At 41.9% G+C, this 20,665-nt stretch overlaps 3 protein-coding genes across 6 annotated transcripts; all 3 read right to left on the bottom strand.

Annotated features, from left to right (window-relative positions):
- Window positions 1–20: 20 nt before the first annotated feature.
- On the bottom strand, window positions 21–11,869 carry hgs (hepatocyte growth factor-regulated tyrosine kinase substrate). 4 transcript variants are annotated; one of them, XM_030736440.1, is made up of 20 exons: window positions 11,691–11,869; window positions 8,585–8,669; window positions 8,384–8,459; window positions 8,113–8,205; window positions 7,238–7,361; window positions 6,921–6,973; window positions 6,467–6,535; window positions 6,232–6,356; window positions 4,287–4,371; window positions 3,852–3,950; window positions 3,647–3,742; window positions 3,474–3,512; window positions 3,204–3,368; window positions 2,899–3,112; window positions 2,636–2,808; window positions 2,415–2,555; window positions 2,115–2,298; window positions 1,792–1,928; window positions 1,523–1,705; window positions 21–1,345 (listed from the first exon to the last, which is right to left on the bottom strand). In XM_030736440.1, exons 1-20 carry the CDS (start codon window positions 11,725–11,727, stop codon window positions 1,232–1,234), a joined length of 2,292 nt encoding a protein of 763 aa, XP_030592300.1. In that variant the 5' UTR covers window positions 11,728–11,869; the 3' UTR covers window positions 21–1,231. The 4 variants fall into 4 exon arrangements, with proteins under 4 accessions (XP_030592300.1, XP_030592298.1, XP_030592299.1 ...); XM_030736438.1 differs by having other exon boundaries at window positions 4,287–4,398; window positions 7,238–7,358; XM_030736439.1 differs by having other exon boundaries at window positions 4,287–4,398; window positions 7,238–7,355.
- A 1,937-nt stretch (window positions 11,870–13,806) lies between these two features.
- On the bottom strand, window positions 13,807–16,192 carry cldnk (claudin k). Its single transcript, XM_030736441.1, has 2 exons — window positions 15,814–16,192; window positions 13,807–14,930 (listed from the first exon to the last, which is right to left on the bottom strand). The coding sequence occupies exon 2, from the start codon at window positions 14,739–14,741 to the stop codon at window positions 14,094–14,096; it is 648 nt and encodes a 215-aa protein (XP_030592301.1). The 5' UTR covers window positions 14,742–14,930; window positions 15,814–16,192; the 3' UTR covers window positions 13,807–14,093.
- A 92-nt stretch (window positions 16,193–16,284) lies between these two features.
- btr02 (bloodthirsty-related gene family, member 2) lies at window positions 16,285–20,571 on the bottom strand. The gene is made up of 7 exons (XM_030736326.1): window positions 20,459–20,571; window positions 18,289–18,561; window positions 18,104–18,181; window positions 17,761–18,003; window positions 17,547–17,664; window positions 17,424–17,450; window positions 16,285–17,182 (listed from the first exon to the last, which is right to left on the bottom strand). Exons 2-7 carry the CDS (start codon window positions 18,556–18,558, stop codon window positions 16,638–16,640), a joined length of 1,281 nt encoding a protein of 426 aa, XP_030592186.1. The 5' UTR covers window positions 18,559–18,561; window positions 20,459–20,571; the 3' UTR covers window positions 16,285–16,637.
- Window positions 20,572–20,665: the final 94 nt, after the last annotated feature.

The following is a 20,665-nucleotide window of genomic DNA, read 5'->3' as shown; positions in this document are numbered from 1 at the left end:
TATGATGGAATAAAGAAGTTCACAGACGCCAACTGAAGAGTTACAGAAATCACTGACTGGGTGTGTGATACATACATGCAACACTTCATGTTTGCTCTGCAAGCATTTCTTCTCTTCTGGATACTCAAGTACACTTTAGAAAGAGTGCCCACCTGTACTTACAACATTGGTATCTTTGTGTGTGACAATTACAACTAAAAGGACGCAGGCTGGGACACTTGGAGGCAGCTTGCACTTTATTACAGGTTAAGGTCATATGCTTCTGTTTTGTGATGCCGACTGATGTTTGGCAACACAAGTTGCTTTAACAAAAGGAATCCAAGTTGCTATGAGAATTGCTGGACTGCGTTTAGTATGAATATTTTATAGTTACTAATTGTGAATTTTAATTTATGTAAGTATAATTGAGACTAAACAACCACCCAGCTAATTTTCTAAACACTCCGTAATGATACTCCGGTAACGCACTAATCCCTGCATCATCTCTGAAACTATATTAACACACAGTTGAAGCAGCGCACGACAAATAAATGCCAAAAAAATAAAATAAAAGAAGACCCTAATTTGTGATCATGAGAAGGGATGATATGAGAACTACAGCTGGAATGTTAGGCTGTGAATCTGATGCAGATGCATTACATTTTTTCCAGGGCTCTGATTGTTTTCACTCTCCAGAGACCACTCTCTCTCTCGACACACCCACAGCATCTTAACAGCACACACAGATGTTTCTCAGTCACTTCCTAAACTGCTAAAACATGTTGAAATAATCTGCTTCCATTCCAGAAAAGAACTGAAATTTTAACATGCAAATATTGATTTAGAAAAATATGAGACAAAAGATGGTTGTGTCTTCTTTTTTTAATCTCCTAAATTATCATATTTTAACTTTAATACCACTGACTATTTCTGCTCTTCAGTTATTCATTTAATAAGGAGAAACTACATACATATCAACTGGAAAGAAGGAGGAGGGTGAAGGGTCTTGATTATGGCGCTTCCCATTGCAGCTTTACCCCCAATTCCTACACTTCAGTGGGGGAGGAGGCAAGGAGAGCAACAGTTCTGCAACATCATCACAATATTTCACATTGCCACAACATCACAGCAAGGTGGAAAGTGGGAATTATGTGTGTGTTTCCAGAGGGTATCCTCAGAGTCCAGAGAGGGAAGAAAGAGACCAAACGGGGAGAGAAACTGTAGTGTGTTGGACCCCGCAGCGTGTCGCCTTTCAGTCGAAGGAGATGAGCTGTGCCTCTGCACTGCCCGGCACGGCTTGAGGTGCCTGCTGCGGCGCCTGCTGCTGTTGTTGTTGTTGCTGCTGGGGGCCACCAGGGGGAGCAACCTAGATACATGAATGAGTGAAAGGGAAGATTAGTCAAGATTGAGACTTAAATAACCTAAATAAAAATAAAGATTACAATGATTAAAAAATAAAGGCAGATTTTATTTGTCAACTGTGGATGACAGATTAACCAATGAACTACAGTCTGCTCAAAGTTTCATGTAATACATGACTGACCTGCTGGTACATGGGCTGCTGGCCTGGCATGTACTGCTGCTGGGGGGGCATATTGGGGTCCTGTCCGGGCAATGCTGAAATCATTGTCTGCATATTGTATGGCTGGTAACTCATGTAACCCATACCGTTAGTGGGGGCTGCCTGGGACATGGGGGGCATACTCTGTGCCTGAGAGACCACGTTCTGCACAGAACACAGACAACAGTGAGCGGTATGTATCTTGAAAAGTTTTGGTGGTGTTTTATGTATAAAGTGGAGCTTTGTCACACCTGATAACCCTGCGTAGGTGTGGGCTGATAGGTGGAGTAGGGTGGACTAGCTGTGGGTGGAGCCTGGCCAGGAGGAGGAGTGGGCTGCCCATTGGTGCCTGCAGGCTGGTACATGTATGCATTAACCATATTGGGATCTGAAAGTGAGGGGGAAAAAATTATTTTTTTTTTAATTCACACAATAGCACACAAGATTTTAGATTATATCAAAAATGTTTCATGACTAAATGTAATGCAAGATGACAAAAGCTGGTAGACTTTCTAGTTTTGAAGCTTTCAGAAGATTCTTTGAAACTCATCCTTTTTCTTGTTAACCTCCTCACCTGTGGCAGCACCAGGCATAGCCTGGTACTGTGGTGGTGCACTCTGCCCTGGCTGGTTCATATAGATGTTGTGCATAGGTGAACCCTCCACAGAACCAGCAGGGCTGAAGGTGCCTGGGTAGCTGGGTGGACCACCAGGTTGGTATACCACCCCTCCGGCAACATTGGGGGGCAGAGACTGCATCTACAGCAGCGCATAAAGACAGCCTTAAAATCTTCTTCAAAAGATTTTAAGAAGTAATATATAGTCTGATAACACGTTCAATGAGAACACCTGACAAACAAGTCTAAAATGTGTACCTGAGCGTAGGGCAGAGAGAAAGCAGGCATCTGGGCCCGCATCTGGATGGTGTGCTTCTGCTGCTCCAATCGCATCTGCCTCTCTTTCTCCTGCTCCTGGAGGCGCTGAATAGCCAGCTGTCTTTGCATCTCCAGGTACTCCTGCAGTCAAAAGAAACACCTGTGAGCATTGTTATAATTTAGAGTAACTGAACTCTCATAGAACAGATTCATTTCATTACCTGTTTCTTCTGCCTCATGATCTCCAGTTTTTGTGCCAGCTGGATCTGCCTCTGTCTCTCTGCTTCCTCTGCAGCGCGGCGCAGCTTCTCTCTGTGTTCATCCCGGAGCGCGTTGAGGGCTGCCCGTGCATCACGAACCTGAGCCAGCTTGTCCTGCAGCCCCTCGTAATACACTGACAAGACACATGTGTCACAGTTCAGACACAGGACACAGGGAGACAGAAATATATAAACAAGCACATTTGTGCAAAGCCAGCACTCACATCGCTTCTCATCTAACTGGTTGAGGATGTCCAACAGCTGTGGGTGCATATTGTTGATGGACTGGAAGAGTGAGAGCACAGCGCTGTCATTGGTGATGCTGCGCCCACGCATGTGGTTGCTCTTCATGCGGTTGAGGAAGGTGGTGACAGCATTCTGCAGAGCCTTCAGAAACTGCTCATGGTTCTCCTCTGATTCACCATTCTGATACTGCTGCTGAAAGAGGACATGACAGGGCAAACAATGAGCAGCAAGTCGTTTTTTGGGGGCTTTTTTGGTTTTATTAAAGCACAGAATTTATACATACCTCTACAATGCTGACAGGCTGGACAGGGACGTGACTTTCTGCAGGCTGAGTGATGGATGGAAGTGGCTCAGCCAATGTCACAGGGGCAGGGGCTGAAGGGGTGGGACTCTTGCGAGCCTCTTCCTGTTTTTTCTCCCAATATGTTCTGTTCAGGTAACGAGCCAGCTGGAATGACAGGACATTTCCTTATTAGCTTTAAAAGCATGGTGTAGCATTTCCATTGTTTTACCATGCTGCAGATATTTGAGAAGAGAAATATGCCACATGTACCTCAGGATCTACATCTTCAGCTGATGGAGCAGAGGAGTTCTGCAATGTGTTTCATAATAGTCAAAAATTTCAATAATTTGAATAATAATATAAAAGAAAGCCTTTCAAACATGGATTAAATCATGACAATTATTTTGTAGAGCATAGCTGATTTAACTGGAAACAAGCCTTACCACAGGGGAAGTGTAGAGGGTGCTGACTGGGGGTGCTGAAGAAGTCACTGGGACGGGATCAGCTTTGGGATACATCGAGTATGAGTTCTTTTGTCTCTGCAATTGAACATTCAGGCATGTGTCAGCTTTTATTTTATAAATGAGCTGTAAAAAAAAAAACAAAAAAAAAAAAAACACAAATAAGCATTTCAGCTGCGCAACCCACCATTCGCTCCTTCTCCTCAGCCTCACTTTGAGAAAGGGCAATGGCCAGCTGCAGCTCCTCCTCCTCCTGCAGGGCAGCCTCGTCTCTCTTGGGGGGCATCTGGTGAGATGTGAAAAGTCATGTGTGGGAAAAAAAACAAAGCTTTTAAACAAACAAAGTACATCCTTACTGCTTCCAATCAAACGCACTTGGTTAAAAGAGCTGTGCCTGCAAATCTCAATGAACCAAAGCAACAATATAAAGAAGAGTGGGCCAAAATTCCTCCATAGACAGTCATACAGAAATGAATCTTTTTACTTCAAGTTATTGCTACAGAAGATGATTCTGTGAGCTACTGAATCATGGGATGTACTTCAGTGTTGTCATAGGACTGCAGAGTGCGAAAATTTTCTTCATCATGACTGCATTTATGTCTAAAGTGTTTCAAATTCTTACCTGAGATTGTTGGGACAGTGGGCTGGTTAGGTATTCAGGTGGCAGTTCAGAAGAGCCTGAGGGAGGGGCTTTTCCTTCAGCTTTCCTAAGTGGAGGAGAGAGGGAGGGGTGGCTGGTAAGGAAGAGGGATCAGGGAGAACAAATAACATTGTAAATCAGGGTAGAGCGTTCTGCTTCAAACAACAGTAGCAATCCAACACAACACAACACAACACAACATCACAGGAAATGTTTTCAAGTTCAGACATTTGAATTTTGAATCTGCATCCAAACTCACATACTGACAGACAACAATTCCAATTTTGCCACTCACCTTTATTGTTTTAGTTTATCGTTCTTATTTAATAATGTTTTGTGCAATCAAAATATTTACATTTTATAGTATAGTCTATGTGCTTTGAACGTGACACATGAACCAAACAATATATACATAAATTAAAAGAACTGAGATTTATAATAAAGATTTTTTTTAAATATAGATGTTAATAATCACTCTTTGTGTGACGATATTTGTGCAAAGTTTCATTAAGACTGGCCCACCTGTTAAGGAGGAAATAGGGTACATACAGACATATACATACATACTTCATAAAGGTGTTCACAGTGGTTATAGAAGCCACAGTTCAGTGAACCGAACTGAACAGATCACAGTTATTGGACTGAAATAATCATTTTAAAAAGATCTAAATAAATTCTAGTTGTGTCTGTGTCTACCCTTCTGTACCCCACAGCGGTCCTTGCATTCCCCACTAATAGCCATGGCCGGCCCGAGTGTTTCTACTACTGTTTGTGTATAAAAACATTTTTGTACACACTATAACATATCCTAATAATAAACACTTAGCAATAAATCAGAAATTAAAAAAAAAAAAACATATGTGTGTTAATTAAACATTTTAGGATATGTTACGTTTTTGCTCCCAAGTTCCCTCAAACGCTCTGGCCAGCGTTGGCATCTGTGAAAGGCACATTACAAATAAACTTGTCTTACTAGACTGGCCCCCACCATTCCTTGTGCAATTTTAACATTTACATCCTCTACACGGTTTTTCACACCGCAGCTCTTCCTTCTCTTTAGGGTATCTTAGGCAATAAACTCAACTAACCACTCATGTTGTAACATGTAAAGTATTTCCTGATTTTAGCTGGACTTTGTTTCCCATTGATCCCCGACTTTCTCTGCATTGTCCTGTGAATTATCAGCTGTGAGAACAGCTATTTAAGAACTGTTTGGAGCAAAGCCAGTGTTACCAGCAGGTCTTTGAATATGAGTTGTCAGTATTCATATGCCTGTGCAAACATTCCTAAGACCACATTACACAGTTGCAGAGATAACTTGCCTATGTTTACAGTTTAGTTTTAAAATCGTTATCTTAAAATATCGCCATATCATTTTTACCTTGAACAAGACTGTTCCAAAGAACTCATGCTGCCTGCTCCAAAAGCTCGTCAGGAAGTATATTCACGTATATGAAAGTAAATGATTAAGCGTCGAGTTAGCAGGTAATATTTAAAAATCCATTTTTACAGTAAACAACTGTTGCTCAACAGGTACTGCGTAGAACTGTCTATATTTTATACAAGAAGTTAATTTCATTCAATATTGATAAAGATATCTGACATAGGAAATAAGTTAAAGCTGAGAGACGCAGGAAAGATGGAAAGATTGACGGCAGGTAGGGGTATGGCTCCTTTGCTCTGCTGTTGTATCGATCTATCAATACGTATCTATCCTCCAAATTAGCAGTCAATATGTTGTATGGTTACTGAGTTACTGAAAGTGTAACAGACAGGCAGACAGACAACAGAAAAGTGATCCCTAAGTGTCTCCCTGCCTCTCGGCCGGCGACACAATAAAACTGGTCATGTGTTCTATCCAGGACCACCATGTTTCAAAGATTTCACACTCAGTCTGCCATTTCCATCGTCACATCCGAGGACTCACTTGTTAAGCAGCTCAAAGCAGGGCTCGCACACACGCACTTCCTTCTCGATGCCAAACTTCGGAATGGTGGAGTACTTAGACGAACACTTGCCACAGAAAATCTGGCCACAGGCTCGACAGTGGTGCTGGAAAAATCACGGAACACACAATGAGGTTCATTTCCACACATGCGCTGTGAGCATATACCCCACACACACACACAAAGTGCTCCAAGTTACAAGCAGGCCTAACCTACCTTTCTTGTCATAACACCAAACTGGACTCTGCACCGGTGGCACTCCTCAGCGTCGACCCAGTCAGGGGCCTGGACAAACACAGCAGACATCAGATGTTACTCAGCTACTTCTCAATGTATCAGTGCACATGCCACAAAAATCATAAAACTCACTTAACCCTTTAATACCAAACCTGTGGTCAGTAACAGAACGTACTTCAAACGTCCTGCTGCTGGACTTCCGGCAACAATTGCCGTAATAACCCTATTCTGAACTTTCAGAAACAGTTTGAATTTTTTCAATAGGACAAACAGTCACGTAATTACGGTAATTCAATGTCTGACCTGACGTCTCAGTGGTGATACGCTCTGTGTTAACCAGCTGTTCACGGCAAGTAAAGGCAGGTAACAGGTGAATCAGCAGCAATCGCACAAAATAAGCTTACACAAAAAAAATAAACACAAAATATCTTACTCTCTCGGCAGCAAACATGGCGTCACTCTCCTTAAACTCGGGGAAAACATGACCTGCAGACAAAAGAGAAAAAAAAAGCTGTAGAAATTTAACAGTCGCAAAGAAGCAATAACTTCTGTGTAAGTACCTTTGAAAATGAAATGGACTCTGCAGCTTATAGTGAAACCATCTGATTCAGTTTTTATTATTCCAGATCACTTGAACTGTTATCACCCAGTCTGAGGCGGTGTATCAGAAAGCATTTATCTGGGTCAGTAAGCTTTCAGAGATCCTTAGCTTTCATTTCAGGTAAGCGCGCACACCTCGTCCACACTTACCTTCCACTTTCATGATCTGATAGGTGTCTTGAACCACCTTATATTTGGGTTCATTACGGAAGGCGTGAGCCCAGGCTTGAATCAGGTAGAGGATCTTGTTTCTGACATTTGGTTCTGTCTGCTTCTGGAGGTGAAAGAATCACACAGAAATAACACAAAACAAAGCAAAAAATAAATAAAAAGGACAAAAAAAAAACAACAACAACAAAAAAGACCTTTAAGCTTTTCCTGTTTTTATCTTCTATTGTCACATAACATTCAAAAAAACACTGAATTCCTCAACACTGTATTTGGTGACAAGAAGCGAGATGGGAAGTCCCTTGTTTTCATCTGAAAGAACACTCCTGTCACGAGGCAATGACATCACCAGGAAGCTGATACCAGCATGAGCTGCACAGCCTGTGTCACATGATCCAGTGAGGATCCAATCAAATATTGCTATCTCATGCTGTAATGCAGCTGAAAGAGTGAGCAGTCATGAGAGAGAGAGGGGAGAAAGGTTATAAAGCTTCCAGCTAAAACATGTCTGTGAACAAGCAGGAAAGTCTTCTATAAACCCGCCCACCACTTATTTGTGTCATTAAAAAAAAATGTAATTGAGTATTGATTATGAGTGTGTGGAAGCTCACTGTAGTATGCATTTATATTTGGGTTTTGGGACTCTCACCACTCCAAGAATGCGTGGTGGATGTTTCTCATTACTGTTGGACTTTTTCAAAGACTAAACTCTTCATTGATTAAGCAGAAGCAGCAGCTTCAGCCTCTGCCAGCAAATTAAGTTTCAAAGTGAAAAGACGTCAAAGGCCGTGTCTGAACGACACACTGGAAACTGAACAGAGAAAGAGCATGATGCTATTTAACAAAATGAATGCCACCTTCAGTAGATCTTTCAGTTCCTCCATGGTTTGCTTACTCGCCACCTCATCGTGCACTGTCTGGCCACAGTTCTTCACCACTGACTCCAGGACCTGAAGAGTGAGGCCACATTATTTTCTATACCCCCAAAAACACAATACAACAAGTCTACTTTCTTCCACAATTAGGTGACAAAAACAGAACACACCAACACACATCAAAATGAAACTTTACAGGGTTACCAGTAACTATTACTTTGTATTATTGTCTGTATGATTTCATGCATCTTACCTCAAGTCCATAAAGAGCCACATGTGGATTTTTGTCATTCAGCTTCTTTTTAATGGCCCCGATAGCATATTTAGCCCTGCAACGACAAACACAAATATTGCTTAATCCAATGGGTAAAATGTATTCTCAATTATATTTATTTCAAAATAGTAAACCCAGCAGTCGAAGCTGTTTTTCTCTTCAGCTGCTGGAGAGACTCACTGTGTGTCTCCCTGTCGAATGAGATCACAGATCTGCAGGATGGATTCCCAATCAGTCTCCAGAAGCAATTGACTGGTGGCTTTATCTGCAGATGAGTACAGAAAGCTTTAACATGCATGTCTGTCAAATGGCTTCCACACAATATCTGCAACAAAAAAGCTGCCCCAGCATTACAGATGAACAGCCTCTTCTTCCACATCCTGTAGGATATATAGAAACACTACAAAATCTCTACTCCTGCTACAGAATCTGGGTTCATCTTAGTATGTTGTTTTCTATGAGAATTTAAATTATTCCTGTGGCAAAAGAGTAACAAGTTTGATCTGTTTAACCTCGTGATACTGTACAGCTATTTTATTTATTACATCATTATCTGCAGGAAAAATTAGCTGTAATATTTTATTGATATCAATGCCTTTGTGAGTTCTGCCGTCAGGTTTTCCATGCAGAGGCAAGGTAGAAAAAAATAGGACTGCATCTGATTCAGGTTTGCACGAGCGCCATTGTCCTGAGTGTGACATTTGTTATGCACAGTGGAGCTGCGCATAACAAATAACAGGAACTGATAAGCCTGGTGGTATACGATTTTGATAGATTTGGTACCTGGAACCTGTTCTTGATTTGCATTCCTAATCGCGAGTGGCATGTCATCCAACTTTCAGAACGACCAACGACCTGTTTGCAAATCATAAAACAGAAAAACTGCCCAACTCTCAGGCACCAAATATCATCTTATTACTGGTTACATCTTAAGCTGGGAGACGTGCACAGTGGATTAAATGATCAGATAATAATGATGGTCAATGATTTGAAGTTGGCTTTGAATTTGGCTTCTGCACTGAACTGTGCTGCAGTTGCTACTGAATTTCTAAAACAATTTCTTTTTGAGTAAAACCTCATGAACAACATTAACTCCTTTAAATATACTTGACATCTCCTGCAAACTGTAAAATTGATCACAGGTTTAGAGGCATGCACTCAGTTTTAGACCTGTCTGGCAGCATGACTTTTATCTTTTAAGGGTATACGTTGAAAGTCTAAAACGTATTCATCATCAACAATGAGTCTGATGACAGACAGGAGGTAAAGCAACTGCAGAGCTGGTGCAGGGATAACAAGCTCTGCATCAACAGCAAGAAAACAAAGGAGATTATTGTGGATTTCAGGAGGGGCAGAAACTCCCCTGCACGTCGGGGGAGCAGCAGTTGAAGTGGTCTCCAGCTTTAAGTATCTAGCTGTACATCTCACTGAGGATTTTACCTGGAGCCACAACACCTCCTTCCTGGTTAAGAAGGGACACCAGCAACTCTACTTGCTCATGAGGCTGCTGCGCGCTGGACTTGGGAGCTCAGTCTTGAACTTATTCTACAGATGTGTGGTGGAGACTGCCCTGTGCTCCTGCATCACTATGTGGTATGGCATGAGAAGAAGGCTCTGATGAGGGTGGTGAAAGCTGCAGAGACGATTGCTGGCAGCAGCCTCGCCACTACTAGAGACATCTATACTAGCAGATGCAGGAAAAGGGCCTCCTCTATCTACTCACCCAGCACACACACACACTGTTTGTCCTCCTCCCCTCATGCAGGAGTGCTGCGGAGCATCAAGAGCAAAACCACCAGGCTGTAAGACTGTTGAGCTCTGGTGGTGCTCTGTAGTCTCTGCTGCTCCCAGCCAAACATAGTAAAACGTGAGAAACCACTAGTGTCTTTGCACTATCCACCCTACACACCTTATTTTTTTTTCCCTGTTTTTACTTAATATTTTCTTATTTATACTAAATGACACTGTAAATAATTTTTCTATGCCTTGTTTCTGTATATGATGCTCTTGTGCGTTCTCATTCTGCTGGCTTTTAATCTGGATCCAAGCACAAAATTTTGTTTCACCTTATGTGAGTACATGTGTTGGAATGGCAATAAAAGTCTTGAAATCCTTGAGGAAAAAAAATAAAATAAAAAATGGGACCGCACTGATGAAAGGAACCAACGAGCTCGGCAGGATTGGATTTAATGGATTTAAGATTTGAAACCAGCTCTTGATTTCCATCACTGATAGGTATGCAATCCAAGTTTTATAACCCATTTGATTGTTTTAACAGAGACAGCCTGTTTGCAAATCCTAAAACAAACAATATTTAGCCCTCGTATATCATCTTATTACTGGTTACATCTCAATTATGGCATTTGATTTGGCAAAGGAGGAAAGATGCTCTCCATCTGAACTTAAAATGCACTTTCTGAACTGTCTGGGAATTGATTTGTAATATAGTTTATAGTATACTCACAGTATATTTGGTAATGTGGATAAAGGCGCAGCTGTGGGCTGAGAACCTAAAACTTCATTGCACACTTTACAAAATAATGAGATATTTAGTGGCTGTGCCTGGTTTTGATCCAGGGGCCCTCTAATAAGTTAACCTGGCCATTCTTGTTAACCCAAATAACTTGTTGTTGCACAACTGGAAATTCGCTTGGACTGGTTTTAGTCCAAGCTAACTGTTGCAAAATTCATCCGCTGCATGCTACGACACAGACGCTCCCCCACTGAGATTAGTCATGGAGTAAAAGCAATTATTAGCTATTTGACGTTATCGTACATCTATACATGGATCACAGATTACCCAATTCGCTAATTATAAACAGATGTCAGCCAGCTAATCAACCTGTTGTGGTCTTCCAAAAAAAAAAAAAAAAAAAAGATTCAGGACAACACTCATCGCTCTCACGAATAACAGCGTTATGTTTGGCTGCCCGGTTTCCTTGGATATGGAGTAGTTAAGGTGTGAAGTAAGTGCTAACTATATACTACCGCATAGGAACACATCTTAGTGCCACCAACAGCTTGGGTTATCTTAACTAAAAGCAGGCTGATAACGCAAGAACTTGACCAGACTTCGAGCTAAAACTGCCTGCTTTAGTTAACTTCTTAGCATTTCTTGGCCTTCGAACAATAGCAGCGAATTTGTTAGCAGGCTGAAAAAAAAAGGGCTAGCTGGCCTGAGAGCCACAGCCCGATCGTCTGTCAAAACAATACGCTGGAAAACATCGCACTTTGGCTTATAGTTGATTCTTTTACTCTTAACTTGATGTATGTGCTGTTAACTCACCGAGAAGCCTCTCAAATGTGCCTCCGCCTTTTCCCATGTTTAACTCAGAGTCTCAGAGTAGCTGTCGATGTTTCTTGTTGGATCAGCGGATCCCGATACTTTCACCGCGGAGGTTAGCTGTTAGCTCGTACTGTTAGCCACGGAGCACAGCTGTACGCTCAGGTACAGCCTCCTCCGACTTCCCACTTCCGCCGCAGAAACAGCGACACTCATGAAATGTCTCCCTCTAGCGGCATGTATATGCAACGACAGGTCAACTTTTTTTAGAGAAACTACGACAACTAAGTCAATGTGCTGCATGATACAGTAAATTGAACACTTATCAGTGTAAAGTTGCTCAAGGTGCAACAGTATGAAAGAGTAATTAAACACCTATGACTATCTTGTTTTTCATGGTTTCATCTTTCTGCAGTGATGCACTCCAGGACACTTTGACATGCAACAAATCACCTAACAATGTGATCAAAACACACACAATAATCTGATTATATGTAACAGTTTAACACTGACATTGATCTTATTTCAGCTGCTCCACTTCAAATCAACAGTTAGACAGCTGAAACTTGGATACAGTTGGATGTTACAACAGGACAATGATCCCAAACATGCATCAGAACTGGTTTGGAATGATAAAGCCGGCTAACATTAAGCTTCTGGAATGGGCTTCGCAAAGCCCCAACCTCAACCTGATTGAAAATTTGTGGAATATGGTTAAAAGCTAGGTCTCTGCCAGGAAACCAAACATTTTAAAAGGAACTCACATATCCAGCCAGAATTATGACAGAAGCTTGCTGATGGCCACCAAAAGCATCTGGTTGAGGTGTAACTTGATAAGGGGCATTTAACCATATACTAGTGAGGGGTGTATGTATATTTTTGAGCCTGTACATGTAATTACGACTCTGTGTGAATTAGAGAAAATCCAAAATAAATTCAAACACATGGGCCCAATTCTTGTTTTTTAAAGTCATTAAAGATGTATGCTGTACAATCATTCTACCATGGAAAAAGAGCAGTTCAAAGAAATCAATAAAGGACCAAAATCATCATGACAGTCATATTCATGATGAGTGCATGTAAACGTCTGACTACAACTGCAGATCTCAGGTGAACTGGACACAGAAGCCTGCTGAAGACTCTGAAATGCATCAGTGACAGTGCAGTTATTCCCTCCTTGTGAATGACACACTCATTAGCTCATTAGTTCATTTTCATGTAGTGAGACTCTGTAATTCTTTGTTTGTGTCATTGTTAAGAATTGTGTTGACACCATACCTCTAAGCCATTTTGAAGCACTCCTTTCATTATTTACAATGTAACCAGTGCACTTGTCTCACTCTGTTTTCCCCTTTACAGCTGTACAGTAAAACACCACAGACTTACAGTATTCACATCATTATTCTACCAGCACTGGTATAGGCCTACTTAGGTCATATATGAGTCACTACCTGGCACTTGGAACACTGCTGACTATTGTTATTGTGGTGCTGTAATGCTCTATAGACTGGCATTGTGTTGCTTTGTCTTCTGCTGTCACGGAAAGAAAGGACAAAAACTGATCGGGTAATGCATGCCTGCACAACGACACTTCAATTTACAGTGTGTAATAAATGCCAGTTACATCTACAATGTAATTAACCAGGCTTAAGATATTTCACTCAAGAAGAAAATGACATGAATAAAGATGATGAATGTGAAGGTGCTGGTTTTTGCTTGCTATACAATTGTCTGCTGGAATATCCTCAGTAATTACTGTGTTTTTTTCCCCCAAAATTCTCCATAAGGATTCAGTGAAAGAATAAAAACTGTGTGCTTTTACTGGAAGAAATAGGGGGATCTTTATGTAGTGAAAATAAGATCATGTATTTTTCTTTGTCCCTGGTACAGAGTAGCTGGGACAGGGAAAACGAGATGGAAGATAGGACAACAGACACACACACAGAAAAATATGGCGCCACAAGCAAATGTACACACGTCTCCATTGTTCTATTGTTCTTCTCCATTCAGCAGAACCCCTCAGAGTGTTTACATAAATGAGTCAAAGTTTTTTTCTTGTAAAACCACTTTACTCCGTGTTCATTAAAGACACACAACTGTTTTTTTTTAAAGAGCTTTTATATTTGTAATCATAAAAATGTGAACACACACCATTTTCCCTCAGCAGAGGAAACGACTTTTATTGTATTTTACTGGCAGACAGAGAAAAGTGTTATTGAAGGATTTCAGGTATGAAATAATAAAATGAGTTCAGTTTTCAGCCTCCTGTGGCTTTTTTTTTTAAAGGAAAACAAAAGCAAAGTGGAGTAACACTTAATAAAAAATAATTACATGGATCAATGTCAAAAGGAGAAAAAACAGGTTTGTCGTCATTTGGGGTGGATTTGTGGAAGGCCTTCAGACATTTTAGACATAACCTTTGACTTGCGTGGCAGGTGCCCTGCGAGGACTGCTCTCTCCACTGCTGAAAGTGGGAGAGCCCGGGATGCCGGGAGGACTTGACCCCGCATAGAGCAGAGAGCCCCCAATGAGGAGCAAGGCTGACGCCCCCCAGCCGATGTAAAGGGCAGGGCCGAGCTCACGCTTGTGAGGAGCTGCCACATGTGGATCATAGAAATCCCTGATGATGGAGTGGGCCGTCCAGCAGACGGGCACAAGGTAAAGGAACCCTGCGATGGCGAAAAGGGAGCCAGAAATGCGAGCAATACGGGCTTTAAGGCTGTTAATGCCGATGCATTTAGTGCACTTGACTCCTAGGACCCCCAGAGTCAGAGCCAGGCCGCAGAGCAGGATGGAGAACACAGTGAGGCCGCGGGCAGCCTGCATGTCACTGGGCAGAGCCAGCAAGCTATCGTACACCTTACACTGGATCTCACCTGTGCTCTGCACTATGCAATTCATCCAAAGGCCTTCCCAAATGATCTGAGCTGTCACTATGTTGTTACCGATGAAAGCGGTCACCCGCCACAGGGGGATGGCACAAACTATTAACCCACCCACCCAGCCCACAATGGACAGGATCAAACCCAGCAACTGCATGCCCGTGGTAGCCATGGCAAAAGGTGTTATTCGAATCAGATGGATTTGTCTCTGTTATATCAGTCTATATCTGCACTGGGCCAACTTATAGTCCTGCAAAGAAATGGGACAGGCGATGGTGCTGGAAATGTTGTGGTCCACCAGATCCTGTCTGTGGGTGATGAGGTTGATGAGGTCAGCTTGGGTTTGACGAGGATAGATATCCTGAAATTAAGACAATACAAAACAGTCGCACCAATCGAATTATTCTATTGGTCATCAAACAAGCAGCGCAGAAAAGCTCACAGAGACTAACCATGAGTGGATATAACATCACATGCTGTTGTTGTTTACAACAGCGAACACTAGCATAACATTAGTAAAGCATGAAAAGACTAATAGAGCATATATTTATCATAAATATTTGGAAACAGGCTGAGAGGCCTGTTGGATTCCAGTGAGAAGCACAGAGAATAGCGTTCTTTGACACGACTGTGGGTGTCGAGCTACGCCTTGTAGGGTGAGTGGATTATCTCAGAAAAACATGAGGAGACTCTGAACACAAGCAGCTTTCATGAGAGCTTGTAGAGTGGGCCAGGAGAACCTGTGTCATCTCTTTATTACAGCTACAATTTTACCAGTTCTGTTCATACAATCCACTAAGAACAAAATCAGTACAGGCACAGAAGAACACTGAGGACCAATGGGATGCATTTTACTATTTAGAACAGTTTTGACTCCAGTAAGTATTAATTTGACAGATTATTGTGATATTTGGTGAAGATAATAGTGGATATTCCTTATAAAGAGCACCGAAGGCCCTTGAATGTTCCCAGATCTTGTTTTTTGAAATTTCTGTCTCATTCCAAGGATGTTTTGCAAACATTACAGTGGGAGAAAAGCAGCTTATGGCATCTCAAAGAGCTGCCTCCAACATCCTTTCCACTGTGATGAAATAGTGATACTGGTGAACATATAATAGAAGTACTGGAAACAAAAGATAACACATCACAAAAATGTGTTTTTAAGTTATTGTCAAGACACTACTGACATTTGGTTAAAATATCCAGTTGTTATTAATAAAAAGAATATTATTAGGGACATTTACCTGAAACAGAGTTTGCTGGAGTTTCACTGCTCCCCCTGAAGATGATCCACCAGTTTACTGTTTGTCTGGAACTCCTTAGGTTTTTTTTTTTTAGATCAGCTGTGAATGCCTGGAGTTGTGAATGAAAGTCCTGGGAATTCAGTTCAGTCAACAGGAAGGCCAGAGAGCAAGGGAGGCTCTCTCTCTGTCTGTCTGTCTCTCTCTTTTCTCTGAGGGTTGGTGGACTGCAGCAAAGAGGGGTGATCAGCTCCAACACCCAGGACTGGACTGGAGATGGGGCTGCCCTGCGAGATGCCAGCGTGAGTCTGTGTGGCGGTGGGCTGAAGCATGCGCTTCTGTGCACGACCGTTTCAGTGTGTGAATGCGTGAATGTGTTTGAGTGTGTCTCCCAGTGCCTGGTGTATGGGCACAATGCCCTGCTGTTTTGCTGTACCCCCCCCCCCCCCCCCCCCCCACCCCCCCCTTCTCCATGCTTCTCGTCAACCTCTGTCCCAACCCTTGCAGCCCCGCACATCCATCCAACTCAGCAATCCTCTTTTTCTCCTCCTTTTCTACTTTCACTTGTTCGTTTATGAGAGCCTGCTATTATTTTCCACCACGCTTTTTCTTTTTCAGTCTGTTTATGGGTTTCATTGAAGTTTTCAAGAGTACTGACGTAGTCCTTTTGCACCATCTTTTTCAGTAGCCTACTCTGACAGGAAAAATGTGACTCACTGTAAAATAGATTGTTAAATACATTAACACATTAACCATACTGGATAAATACTACCAGGATAATGAAAACCAGCAAAGAACTCTTTTTGAACTGGAAATTTGTACGAGGTTCAGATGCTGCAAAAACTTGAGCAGACGATCAGAGGAGCTGCGTTTCTACCACCATGCATGCGACCAGGATTGAAGAATGGATGAAGCTGATCTGTGAACTTATCTGTGAAGGTCTGAATGTGGACTCCAGAGTCTGCGCAGTAGAAGGACACATGGCCTTCTGTGTAATCCAGAAACACTCCCAACTTCCTGGGTCGGTGCTCTAGAGCCAGCGGGGTGACAGGAGAAGTGTTGGCAACGTACTGACCTCCAGCCTTAAGGCTTAAAGTCCAGAAACCATTTGCAGGGCACACTGTGAATTTGCCCTTCCTGTTTACAGACTGTCTGGCAACACCTATGGTCCATTCTATCTTTTCTCCAACTTCCACCTCCCAGTAGCACCTCCCACTGCTGAAGCTTTCTTTGGCCAGCACATTTGAAACTCGGTCAAACCTCTTCGGGTTATCCGGTACTTCCTGAAGCTTATCTGTGTACCTCACCTGTTGTCTGTCATCTGAGACCCAAAGCAAAGGGTGAGCTGTTTTAGCACTTAGGTTGACATCCACTAAAAAATAAATAAAAATCATTTCAAAAAGAAAGAGAAAAAGAGAAAAAGTCAGGAATGAATCAAACAGTGTGGACATCTGGCACAGAGATGGTACAAAAGTCTTTTATTTCATTTTTTAAAACCGTAAAAGTCCAAAACAAACTAAGAAAAAACTGCAGTATCTGCAGTATAATATTACAAATACTAACAGCACAGAATGTAACTTGTTACTGTAATCACACTATTGCATCTGCCTTACCTGAGTATTTCTCAATTCTCTTGAGTTCTAAAAAGGAACAACATGAAAAATAAACATTAATGTCACTGAATTCATCTCAGAAGACTGATTTGATGCATGTAAGATTAAAGCAGTATTACTCACCAGCTTTGGAGAGCCTGGCGACTTCTACCTTTATTTCTTCCAGTACGCCTGACAGCGCTCTTCTGGTGACCCCGATACAAGGATCAGTTTCTATCGTAACCTTGGACCAGTCCTTCATCTCACAGAGGTAAATAGTGCACACAGTGTTGGAATGACTTTACACTGATGCTTCAAAACCATCATCATCATGAGTTCTGCAGTAGGAGATGCTTACCAAGGCGGGTCGCTTCACATCGTCGCTCTGATCACCAGAGATCTGAGGGTCGGGTTCTTTGGTCTCCTTCTTCAGCTCCTCGATCTCCTGTTCAATCTCTCTCACCAGTTTTTCTACCTGGCTCTCCTCCTCCCTCTGCCTCTCCTCAATTGCGGTAACAACTGCTTTGTGGCTCTTCTCCATCGCATTTACAAGGGCAGAGAAGATCTTCTGGCTCTCTCGCACCTCTCTGAGGTAAGAGCTCTGATTGGACATCAAAATCATTTAATGATATACATTTCTAAGAAAAATAATTAATCAATTATGTTATGTGTGTTTATGTTTTCTACAGGTTTCAACTCACCTTTTGAAGCCCGAGAGAGTATTTCAGCCTTTCTATCTTCTGCAGCCTTTCCTGAATCATTTGTGTAACATCTATAACCTGTAAATGCGCAACACTGTACATCAGCACACACAAATACACTAGATTCATCAGATTAGATCATCTGTGATTAGATGACTGACAAAAGACAAACAAAAAAATGTCACCGTTTCCTCATCGGGGGGTTTCTGTGGTCGAGACTTCCTGTAGTTTTCAGATACTTCTGCCAGAACACGGTTGACGCTGAGGTCGGGCTTGTTGGGGAACACTCTCCTGCAGTGAGGGCAGTATTTGGATTGATGTCGTGTCCAGTATTTGCACAGGCAGGACAAGCAGAAGCTGTGTCCACATGGTATGGTTACTGGGCTGATGAAGATGTCCCTACACAGAAAGCACAAGAGGTGCTTCTCAGGGAGCAGGCTGATAGTGGAGGCCATAATCTGAAAAGAAATTATATCCACAAAAGAAAAGAGTAAGAAACAAAGCTTTTTTCCCCATCCTGTTTACACCAAAGTCCTTTGTGGTCACATTTGTGCTTGAGGGAGTGTTGTGTTTGAGTAGTAAAGCACAGAAAGCAAAGCTAAACTGATACCTAATGTGAGAAGTGCCAATAGAAGTCATTTGATAATGTAATGTAATGCAAATGTAATGAAGTCTGCTTGTTAACAATAAAAGCAGAAAGTAGATTTCTATTTTTAGCAGATAATTATGTTATACCTGAAAATGTTTCACAAATCCTGCATTCAGGATCTGATTTCAGGACTACAAAAGTACACACCTAGTAGCACAAGTACTAGTCATTGTTACTCATATTACTAGATGGCTATCTGTCATACACTCACTGCCCACATTGTTAGGTACACCTGTTCAACTGCTCTTATCTATCTAATCAGCCAATCACATCGCAGCAACTCATGTAGACATGGTCAAGATGACCTGCGGAAGTCGAAGCCGAGCATTAGAAAGGGGAAGAAAATCATTTAAGTGAATTTGAATGTAGCATGGTTGTTTGAACGTGGCAAGGCTACTGGGGTTTTCCCACACAACCATCTCGAGGGTTCATAGAAAAGGGTTTGAAAAAGTGAAACTATTCAGCGAGCAACAGTTTCTGGTTGAAAAATGCCTTGTTGATGCCAGAGGCCGGAGGAGAATTGCCAGACTGCTTCAAAGCTGATGAGAAGACAACAGTAACTCAAATTCGCACTTGTTACAGCCAAGCTAAGCAGAAGACCATCTCTGAACACATGAAACATTGAAGCAGATGGGCTACAGCAGCAGAAGACCACAGTGGCTGCCACTCCTGTAAACTAAGAACAGGAAATCTGAGGCTACAGTTTGCACAGACTCACCAATTTTAATTTAATTAGTATTTCCCATCCCTTTATGACCACAGGGTACCCGTCTTCTGATTGGCTTTGTCCGGTAGGATAATACCCAATGTCACAAAGCTCAGATTATCTCAAATTGGGGGTTTTTTTGAGTGCGGTTTTTTTTTTCTTTCTTTTTTTTAGGTCACTGCACTCAAATGGCCCACACAGTTGTAGAATTAAGGCAGTTCTCAAAACAAAAAAGGGTCCAAAGTATCCAATGAGTGTATAGATGTCATGGAAAAATTAGGACAGCTGAATAAAACTGTAGTTGAAACTGAAATTACTCAAAGTACAAGCCACAAACCTTTACATACAGACACTTAACTTAAAAATCTGTGCTCCATTTTATAAACAAACATTAAATAATATTAAATATTCAGTTGCTCACTTTGTGCTGACACCTTAAAGGCATGAAAGAATGAGCATTTACTCATAATGGAAATATGTTCACACCAGCTACACAGGAATTCAGGACGTCATATTCTTATGACATCATGTCCTCAGAATGGATCACTTTCATGCTACACGGACCAAGGAGGCAAAAAGAACAGAACATGCGATTACATTTTCATGCGCTGACCCTGAACTTTAGCCCTGTAATAATTTTCTATCTCTGTGTGTTCTTATCATCACTGTCACAGCCTGCTTGAGTTCACTGTTCACTGTGAGATTAACAAACAGAAGCAGCTAAATATGCAGTCAAACAAGTAGCAGCCAAATAGTGTTCCTATGTCGTGAGAAAGCGACGACTCAAAACAAAGGCGAAACCAATAAATCCTCAAGCTCTTTTTTTTTTTTTTACCTGTAACATGTAATCCTCAGTTCAGACTCCCTCACATTCACTCACATAGGAAACTGGTTTAGGTTATGCAACATGCTCATAAAGGATTCAGAGGACTTTCAGGAAATCAGCACACAGGTAGCTTTTTGAAAACAGACTATTAAGGCAAATGTGATCTCATCTTACCCAGCGGATCTTTTCCAAGTGGACCGACCCGCGTCTGTGCTGCTTCTACTTGTGATTTTAGCTAATAATACACGGAGCCTTCACTGGTTCCCACTGAGCAGGTATGTGCGTTGTGTAGAAAAGGGGCAGTGCTTTAGACAATGGCATGTTCAGCTAAGACTCCACCCTACATGTTCTTTGAGCTGCACTTTAACTAATTCATGGCAA

This window comes from Archocentrus centrarchus, chromosome 8, assembly GCF_007364275.1.
Source record: "Archocentrus centrarchus isolate MPI-CPG fArcCen1 chromosome 8, fArcCen1, whole genome shotgun sequence".
In the NCBI taxonomy this organism is placed as follows: domain Eukaryota; kingdom Metazoa; phylum Chordata; class Actinopteri; order Cichliformes; family Cichlidae; genus Archocentrus; species Archocentrus centrarchus.
Note: the sequence above shows the minus strand (reverse complement) of the source record. Positions and strands in the feature narration are given on the sequence as shown.